General features: G+C 44.3%; 2 protein-coding genes across 2 annotated transcripts; one reads left to right on the top strand and one right to left on the bottom strand.

Annotated features, from left to right (window-relative positions):
* Nucleotides 1–63: 63 nt before the first annotated feature.
* Nucleotides 64–1,808, bottom strand: LOC118423051 (zinc finger protein 513-like). The gene is made up of 3 exons (XM_035830954.1): nucleotides 1,743–1,808; nucleotides 275–596; nucleotides 64–101 (listed from the first exon to the last, which is right to left on the bottom strand). Exons 1-3 carry the CDS (start codon nucleotides 1,806–1,808, stop codon nucleotides 64–66), a joined length of 426 nt encoding a protein of 141 aa, XP_035686847.1.
* Nucleotides 1,809–5,989: 4,181 nt separating this feature from the next.
* Nucleotides 5,990–7,491, top strand: LOC118422913 (gastrula zinc finger protein XlCGF57.1-like). The gene is made up of 2 exons (XM_035830763.1): nucleotides 5,990–7,011; nucleotides 7,110–7,491. The coding sequence occupies exon 1, from the start codon at nucleotides 5,990–5,992 to the stop codon at nucleotides 6,722–6,724; it is 735 nt and encodes a 244-aa protein (XP_035686656.1). The 3' UTR covers nucleotides 6,725–7,011; nucleotides 7,110–7,491.
* Nucleotides 7,492–10,105: the final 2,614 nt, after the last annotated feature.

Consider the following 10,105-nt stretch of genomic DNA (forward strand, 5'->3'; position numbering starts at 1 on the left):
ACCTTTAAATTGTTTTTGGTGACTGCAGAGTGTACGCACTGTGTGCATGTGTACGGCCGACTGTTACTGTGTTTCGCCATGATGTGTCCTTCCAGTGTCATCTTTCGTGCAGCAGAATAGTCACAAACAGCACACTGAAATGGTCGCTCACCCCCGTGTGTTTCCCGGACATGATTCACAAGGTGCTGTTTATTTGCTGTTGAGTAGCCACAATGTCCGCAAATGTAGGGTCTCTCACCGGTGTGTTTAGCCCTTATGTGCCGTTTTAGGTTACCCCTCTGCGATGCTGAATACTCGCAGTGCGGGCACTGGTGTGGTCTCCCACCAGCGTGAGTCCTGACGTGCAGCTTCATATTGGCCCCATCGTACTCACAGTGTGGACAGCAGTGTTTCTCCGTCAGTTTCCTCTTCCCCGCGGCGTGTTCCGTCCTTACGTGCCGTTTCAGGGCGGACATCTTCGATGTGGCGAACTCGCATTCCCGACACCGATGTGGTCTCTCCCCACTGTGAGTCTGGCTACGCAGTTTACCTGTCCCTCCATCGTCTGTTTCTGGACAGGCCTGGCTCTGGTGCAGATCTGTGGCTGAGTCTTCCATCTGGCAAGAGGAAAGAAAATTAGGCATAAACAATGACAGAACTTCACTTTGTATCATGTTTGCCACCATGAGATGAAAAAAATGTTTAAAAGTATACCAATGCACCACAAATGTAACTCATTAACGTTATATATTCAGATGATGCTTGACACAACATAAAAAGGGCCTGTCAAATTCCACCCCAAAAAAATGGTACCCTCCATTGGTCACCATATCATGCATCTCCATGTGGAAGTCACCATCTTTAGAAATGGGTGGGGAGCATTCTGAAATAGGTCCTGACTTCTTTACTTGTGACTTTGGTGATATTTTTTTAACTCTGTTTATTTCTGTTCGAGCAACAACTGCATAACCTAGTGTTCGTTTCTTTGGGGAAAGGAAAATTTGTTTCCCCGCATGGTAAAATAAGAAATGTCACAATGTCTACAACCTCCCTTTTTTTTAAATCATATTGATACAGCGGAATCTTGTAAAAGTTGGTCCCGAAAAGCAAATCCTCATCTGACTTCTGAGCGAAATTCTATCCCCACCTTGGACAAGTTGGACGTTCTCGGATTACCACGTACATGCTATGTGACACCCTAGAACCCAATCCGCCTTGAAGTTCGTGATATTTCCAAGATCGCCTTGCCTTACTTACAAACGTCGCTGTACTTTGGTTTTGTCAACATTAAGATTACTAGTGACCTATCTCAAAATGGTGTGATGGTACCGTTATGGGTACCGTTATTCAGTATTATTCTGGATTGCAGCTCTTCCAATGGCTGTCTTCAGGGTCTCCCCCTACCACCACCCTCCCGCCCCTACATCTGGTGTTGATTACAGGGATGCCACGATGTCACATTTTGTTTGTGTCACAACACGAAGTCAACAAGACAATACAAGATGAATGTGCCTTGCACAAAAGCAAAGATTTTAATCCTCTTAGGAAAATATTAAGTATGAAAAAAGAGGCTCGGCAACTATAATAGGTTTGGAGTAACCAGACTAGCAAAGATCCTACCACAGTGCCATCTGTGAACAGGGAGACCGCCTGCTTGTACCCTTCCGAGCTGATCGATGAGAGCAAATTTTATTCTATCGCCATCGCCTCAACCCAGCACTTAATTTTTATCAGAAAGTTGTAAAAACAAACTCCATTCGAACCTGAAACAAAGCCTGGCCGCCAGGACGCTCTCGAAACGACGTCTCCTCTGTCAGGTTGGACGACATTTCTCTTCTACTCGATCGCGCCAAGAAACGTCAAGGGGTGAAGAAACCTCACTTTTAAAAGGTCAAGGGTTACGGTGCTTTGAACCTCCAATAACGTCGTTGTATGTCAGATTGTCTTTCAATCGGCCGCCCATGCCGGGATACGAACATCAAACAAGAAATATGATACCCCACTTGAAACGAAATTGTTCAAGAATCTATCATGATTAGACCATAAAACAAGGAACCCTTACCGTTGGCGGTTTCAAGTTGCTGCTTTTTAATTAAAGACAACAACGGCATGGTTTGAATTTTAATATACCAGTATAGTGCGGTTCAAGAGCCACGGCCGACCGGTCTAACTGACCCGGAGCTCAGTTTAGCCTAGAGGCGAGTGCGTTGGGTTTGTGCTCGGGTTCGATTCCCGGGAGCCTCGAGACTACTACACAACCTCCAAGAGGACAACCGCCAATACAGAGGGCTGATGACATTGAACAAGATAAATGTATATTAAAGAGGGTCTGCATGCTCTTTTCCGTAAGGCGTAGGCAGGCCTTTTAATTTCGCGTAATTCGTAGGGAAGCTATAATTTCATTTCACGTAATTCGTAGTGAGGATGGAAAATTGACTGTAAAGCGTAGCCAGCGTAATCTAGCCTAAAAATTTCACGTAAAGCGTAACCTAGCCTAAAAATTACCCGTAAATCGTAGCCTGGTCTCCCAAATTTCATATGTCGAAGGGTAGTCTACCAGTGAATTTAGCCCCTCAAAACACGGAAAATTGCGTTTCAGATGATCAAGATTTCAAAATTTCCCTTGCAAATCCTTTCACATTCGGTCATCGACAAGCCAAAATATGTATCGGGGGCCTCGCCCTCACCTTTTGCCGTTAATAGGAATGTTATTGAAGGTAGCTAGCTTAGTCTGGCAGCAAAATTTGCCTATCAAAATGCAGGAAATATCATCTTAGAGGTTCAAGATTTCAAAATTTCCATGGTCCTCCCGTTGCGCCGCCTCGTGCCTTTGGCGCTCGAAATGCTGAAAATATGTTGGGGATGTGACGTGTCAACCTCAAACACCTTTTTTGCTGATAGAAATGTCATTAGATTTAGCTTTATATAATATCCATCAAATCAAAATTTTCTTACAAAAACTCAGGACACGGCGTTTCAGGGGGTAAGGATTTCGAAATTTTCCCGGACATCCCTTGCGACGCCTCACCCCTTCGGCGCTCGACATGGCAAAAATAAGTTGTGTGGCGTCACCCTCAAAAGCTTACACTAAATCCCTGGGAATCTTTAATTACTAGTAGATATGCCATTTAACTTTTGTCTGCCAGCGAAAATTTACCCTCAAAATGCAGGAAATAGTGTTTCAGAGAGTCAAAATTTAAATCTTCCCAGCGGAGCCTCTGTCGAGTGTTGACAGCCTTCCAGAATTTTACAGTCAAAGGTGTTCCAGATGTTGCGGGTCCAATTATTGCAAAGTTGCAAGCGAAGATATAATGACATCGTGGCTCGACATTTTCTTACAACAGAATTCGTTTGGTTTGATGTAGTCGGTAGATTTCTTTCCCTTCACTGTTGCAGGAGGCGTACGTATACTTCCGAACTAATCTATTTGTACACAGTCGTCGTGACAGAGATGAGTCTAAACATGCAGGTAGTTCATGTGGTGGCGGTCATCTTCGGGCTGATGCTCAGTGTCAAACTCATCACCATGGGGATAGTGTAATCAGGTATAAACTATTATTTAGGTTATTATACTAGTTAAACCACTATTATTTTTGTGACATGGCCAAAGAATTGTTTCTAGAGTATTCGCCTTTTTATTATGTTAAGTAGTGTTCTATCCGCTCCCAGCCCTTCTAACAGAGTCTTTTCGCAGTATCTTTCTGTAGCACTTCATCTCCAGGACCTGGATTCTGCGGCTGTCACTGGCGTGTAGCCCTGACTCATAGTAGTCATGGGTTACCACGTACACACAACACGGGCAGTGCTCCCAGGTTACATCTAGAGTTCGGAGGGCTGCACGAGCTGTTTCTAGGCGTATACTGACAGCTATAGTTGGCTATTTGTTCTATTGTGGGCATGAAGTACTTAGGTCCTGAGAATTGTAGTTGTTCTTCTCGTCAGTACTCTCCAAGCAGAGGTTAGGCTCAGGCTGTTTTTTAACGTTTTTTTTAGTCGTTTTTATCGGGCTTTCGATTTTGTATTATATCTTGCCGCGGCCGGACACAGCGTAAGAAAAATGACAAAATAGAAAGCCCGATAAAAACGACTAAAAAAACGTTAAAAAAAACATCCGGACCCGAAGCTCTGCGTTGGAGAGTACTGGACGGGTGGCTGTTACTTGAATGGGCCTCTGGGTCAGCGCCATTCTATGAACGATTTCTCCTTGCTGTGTCCCTAATTGTCATGCTCCACGGGACCTAACACTGTGAAGTTACATGCACAAAACACTGAAGTGCTCAACGAGTGGTGACTTGCAACCAAAGTCTTCTCGATAGCATAAATCACAACATGCCGATCATTTCGGCTTTAACTTTCTGGGAATCTGTGCCACGACTCTGTGCGATATGACAACGGTCAACACGAGTACTATGCAGATACGATAAGCTGTTGAAAATTTCCATCTAATTACGGACAGACTACTATAGTTACATATGCAAAAGGCTATTATCTCCTTCAGTCTGTTCATTCGTGATTCATCAATCACCGGTCTAACCAGTTTTTAGGCATAAAGGCAGCTCCGAGTCCTACTTCCTACATACCAGACCATCTAAATCTACACGGGCTGTTCTCGGCATTGACAGGTAAAACTGCAGTCAAACGTTTATCTTCACTATTTGTTTGCATTGTAGTAGTTTCGTACTCTACAGAACGTTTAAATCGATAACACCAATTCGGTAACATTTGTAACTTGTTCTTTATGTATCCGGATTTTCTTGTCCGGCTTAACTTGGTCACTCCCAATCCCTACATCCGAATGCCTGAGAATGCAGAGAATGAGTCAAAGCCTGTGTAGGCTTACGTGTGTTCATAACAACACCTACATGTATCTACTCGTTGATTTGTATTTGAGTCAATAACAGAAAAAGCAAGACAGAACATTCAGGCCGACTCTAGTATGTGGTTCATCTTTACGCTTGACAGGAAAATTGGGCAACATCTTTAAATAGCGTAAACCGTTGCCAGCCTTTCTGAATTTAGCGTAAAACGTTGCCGGCCTTCGTGAATTTAACGTAAAGCGTTGTCGACCGTCCCGAATTTAGCGTAAAGCGTTGTCAGGACCCTCCATGCAGACCCTCATTAAAGAGGGTCTGCATGCCTTTTTCCGTTAAGCGTTACGAGCCATTTTAATTCACCGTTAATCGTTACCGTCCCGCTCGAATTCAACGTTAATCGTTATCGGTATATTCTTCGTGAAGCGTTATTGGTCGTTTTAATTCAACGTTAATCGTTATTTGTTATCCCGAATTCACCGTTAAGCGTTACCAAGAAATTCATCGTAACCCGTTATACACACGAAGTCGAATGTCAGATGGAGCCCCGGCTACAAGTGGGTGAGGTTTTAACGTCATTACGATCCGATGGGAGTGGAGCCAGGGCAGTTATTTTAGTAACTTTGCCCTTTTTGTATCAGCAAAAAGAAATAATCTGGACTCTGTTGTTGCATTCCCGATTGTTGTGTTCTTTCAAACTTTTTCTCTAATCTAGTTCAGACATGGCAGAGACAGGTGATGGGTCTCCTACTGCTGTTCCACAGAACCACTGTGATGGGTCTCCTACTGAAGTTTTATTGGACAGAGATGCTAGTCCGTTTGAAGACAAGCTGACAGGAAACAAAGGTAGTTTGGACAAAGAGCCAGAAACACAAACTGGAGAGAAACCCTACATGTGTGGGGAGTGTGGGTACAGGACAGCTCGCAAGTCCGACTTATCCAAACATATGAGAACTCATACTGGTGAAAAACCCTACAAGTGTGACCAGTGTGAGTTTTCTGCTGTGCAGAAATGTAATTTGGACAGCCATCTAGCCAAACACACCGGTGAAAAACCCTACATGTGTGGGGAGTGTGGGTACAGAACAGCTGACAAGCGTAACCTATCCAGACATATGAAAAACCATACAGATGACAAGCCCTACATGTGTGGGGAATGCGGGCACAGATCAGCTCAAAAGTCTGACTTATCCAAACATATGAGAACTCATACTGGTGAAAAACCCTACAAGTGTGACCAGTGTGACTATTCTGCTGCTCAGAAATCTACCTTGGACCAACATCTAACAAAACACACTGATGAGAAACCCTACATGTGTGGGGAGTGTGGGTACAGGACGGCTTGGAAACCTCACTTATGCCGGCATATGAAGACTCATACAGGAGAAAAGCCGTACAAATGCGACCAGTGTGGCTATTCTACTACTCAAAAGTGCAATTTAGACAGCCATATAGCCAAACACACCGGCGAGAAACCTTACATGTGTGGGAAGTGCGGGCACAGGACAGCAGACAAGGGTAATTTGTACAGACATATGAGCACTCATACAGGCAAAAAACCCTACAAGTGTGACCAGTGTGACTATTCTGCTGCACGGAAATACACCTTGGACAACCATCTAGCAACACACACCGGTGAGAAACCCTATATGTGTGGAGAATGTGGGCACAGGACAGCTAACAGAGCTAACCTATACCAACATATGAGAACCCACACAGGTGAAAACCCCTACAAGTGTAACCAGTGTGACTATTCTGCAACAAAGAAATGCCATTTGGACGAACATCTAGCCATACACACCGGTGAGAAACCCTACATGTGTGGGGAGTGTGGGTACAGGACAGCAAGGAAGTCTGCCCTATCCAAACATATGAGAACTCATACTGGTGAGAAACCCTACAAATGTGACCAGTGTGACTATTCTGCTCAGTAAAATCCACCTTGAAAGACCATCTAGCAACACACACACCGGAGAGAAGGCCTTCATGTGTGGTGAGTGTGGGCACAGGACAGCTCGAAAGTCTGACTTATCCAAACATATGAGAACGCATACAGGAGAAAACACACTATAATTGTGAGCGGTGTGACTATTCTGCAGCTCGGAAATCAGATGTTGTGAGCATCTAGCTAAACACGCTGATAAGAAACTATGTGGATGGAGTGGAGGTAAAGGACAACAGAAGTTATGGTATAGATATACATTGAACAAAACAGATAGATGTAAGAACACGGCTTGTGTCTCACGCCATTATCAGTAACTGTGTCACAGTTAAGAACACGGCTTGTGTCTCACGCCATTATCAGTAACTGTGTCACAGTTAAGAACACGGCTTGTGTCTCACGCCATTATCAGTAACCGTGTCACAGTTAAGCTTGTGTCTCACGCCATTATCAGTAACTGTGTCACAGTTAAGAACACGGCTTGTGTCTCACGCCATTATCAGTAACCGTGTCACAGTTATAAGAACACGGCTTGTGTCTCACGCCATTATCAGTTACCGTGTCACAGTTAAGCTTGTGTCTCATGCCATTATCAGTAACCATGTCACAGTTAAGAACACGGCTTGTGTCTCACGCCATTATCAGTAACCGTGTCACAGTTAAGAACACGGCTTCTGTCTCACGCCATTATCAGTAACCGTGTCACAGTTAAGAACACGGCTTGTGTCTCACGCCATTATCAGTAACCGTGTCACACTTGAGAACACGGCTTCTGTCTCACGCCATTATCAGTAACCGTGTCACAGTTAAGAACACGGCTTGTGTCTCATGCCATTATCAGTAACCGTGTCACACTTGAGAACACGGCTTCTGTCTCACGCCATTATCAGTAACCGTGTCACAGTTAAGAACACGGCTTCTGTCTCACGCCATTATCAGTAACCGTGTCACAGTTAAGAACACGGCTTCTGTCTCACGCCATTATCAGTAACCGTGTCACAGTTAAGCTTGTGTCTCATGCCATTATCAGTAACCGTGTCACAGTTAAGAACACGGATTGTGTCTCACGCCATTATCAGTAACCGTGTCACACTTGAGAGCACGGAGTGTGTCTCACGGCATTATCAGTAACCGTGTCACAGTTAAGAACACGGCGTGTGTCTTATGCCTCTATCAGTAACCGTGTCACAGTTATAAGAATACGGCTTGTGTCTCACGCCATTATCAGTAACCGTGTCACAGTTAAGAACACGGCTTGTATCTCACGCCATTATCAGTAACCGTGTCACAGTTAAGAACACGGCTTGTGTCTCACGCCATTATCAGTAACCGTGTCACAGTTAAGAACACGGGTTGTGTCTCATGCCATTATCAGTAACCGTGTCACAGTTAAGAACACGGCTTGTGCCTCACGCCATTATCAGTAACCGTGTCACAGTTAAGAACACGGCTTGTGCCTCACGCCATTATCAGTAACCGTGTCACAGTTAAGAACACGGCTTGTGTCTCACGCCATTATCAGTAACCGTGTCACAGTTAAGAACACGGCTTGTGTCTCACGCCATTATCAGTAACCGTGTCACAGTTAAGAACACGGCTTGTGTCTCACGCCATTATCAGTAACCGTGTCACAGTTAAGAACACGGCTTGTGTCTCACGCCATTATCAGTAACCGTGTCACAGTTAAGAACACGGCTTCTGTCTCACGCCATTATCAGTAACCGTGTCAGTTCTGAGTGCGCATCTGCAGTCTGGTGCATTGTGGGTTAAGGTCAAAGTTTAAGCCTTAAGAAAGTCTTGAAGAAGAGGAGCGTGGTGTAACTCAGTAACAGTAAAAATTGGTGTAACAATTTATTTCTGTCAAATATAATGTAGACTATCCAGACACCCTTTGTACTGACATTCTTAAATAAAGGTTGTACTTTAGTTAAGAAGTGTCCACAAACTTAGATACTGTGATGTTTATTTTCTTGTTTTTTTACTAACCTGTACACTGTATATTTGTACACTAATGATTATGCTATACCTGGAGTTTTTAACTTTGTGAAAAATTGTGAAATATGCTAATGTTTAATATAAGAACACAGTTAAGTCAATACATGCTCATTTCTGACAAGCGAAAATAAAAATAATTTGATGAGGGAACAAGCTCCATTCCTTTTTCTTTTCTCATGTGGCAGATACAGGTCAGGCAATCAACCACCAACAGACATCACAGAAATGCGCCACAAACGAGAACACAAAGGTCAACACTAGCCTCCTTCACCGGCCTTTTTGGGAAGCTTGGCAATTTTTTTTTGGGGGGGGGGGGGGGGGGGTTGGGCGGCTTTAGGTCGTTTCGCGATTTTAAACCGGGAATATTATGCCGGGAAAGGAATATATGCCGGTAAATGAATATACAACGGAAAGCTTGTACGGGCTAGGCGAAATCGGCTTCCCAGTAGGCCTGCTACTTGTCGCTATCTACAAACGCAATAATGATTAAGAATGCCTTTCAGACGGCCAATTAAACCCACAAAGGTTTTGTCGGGAGTGCCCCAAGGAACTATTCTGGGACCCCTTTTGTTCCTACTTTATATAAATGATTTACCAAATATTGTTGGGTCCAATGTGCGTTTGTTTGCAGACGATTGCCTGCTTTACCGTATTATTGAACACCCAAGTGACGTGCAAGGCTTACAATCTGACCTTGACGCACTGACTCATTGGCAAAACCAACGGCAGATGTCCTTTAATCCATCTAAGTGCCACACACTTCATATAACTCACAAACGTAAACCAATTATTTCTCAATATGTTCTCTGTTCAGAAAACATTACAAGTGTCAAAACCCACCCATATCTTGGTGTCCAACTATCTCACGACATGAAGTGGGACACACATATAAAGTACGCAACTGGTAAAGCGAATCGAATACTGGCGGTCATTCGCCGCAACTTACAGCACTGCCCACCACGCACGGGTTATATCAACATGTTATAAGGCGTTGGTGCGCCCGCACTTGGAGTACAGCGCAGCAGTGTGGGACCCCTATACCATCAGTGGGGCCCAGGCACTGGAAAGAGTGCAGCGTAGAGCGGCAAGAGTGACCGTCAACGATTATCGCAGAACCAGTAGTGTATCTGAAATGCTCACAAGCCTACAATGGCCACTCCTCGCTGACAGAAGAAGAAATGCACGTCTAATCACTTTCTATAAAATTGTGAATGGCATCATAAGCATACCTCCATCCCAGTACCTTAAACCAGCCCAACGCAGAACCAGAGGAAGCCACATGTTTAAATATCAGTTAACCACAGCCAAAAGAGAGTGTTTCAAATTTTCTTTTTTCCCTCGCACGGTTGTCGAGTGAACGGACTACCGGGGCACATGC

Source organism: Branchiostoma floridae, chromosome 9 (genome assembly GCF_000003815.2).
Source record: "Branchiostoma floridae strain S238N-H82 chromosome 9, Bfl_VNyyK, whole genome shotgun sequence".
NCBI classification, from domain to species: Eukaryota; Metazoa; Chordata; class Leptocardii; order Amphioxiformes; family Branchiostomatidae; genus Branchiostoma; species Branchiostoma floridae.

Bases quoted from the DNA above. Each gene is read 5' to 3' on its own strand.
- LOC118423051 (XM_035830954.1), bottom strand. From the start codon at position 1,808: ATGTCGTCCAACCTGACAGAGGAGACGTCGTTTCGAGAGCGTCCTGGC. The intron at 597-1,742 runs GTTCGAATGGAG...TCCTCTTGCCAG, and splicing joins GCGGCCAGGCTTTGTTTCAG to ATGGAAGACTCAGCCACAGA. The intron at 102-274 runs GTAACCTAAAAC...GCTGCACGAAAG, and splicing joins GTATTCAGCATCGCAGAGGG to ATGACACTGGAAGGACACAT.
- LOC118422913 (XM_035830763.1), top strand. From the start codon at position 5,990: ATGAGAACTCATACTGGTGAAAAACCCTACAAGTGTGACCAGTGTGAC.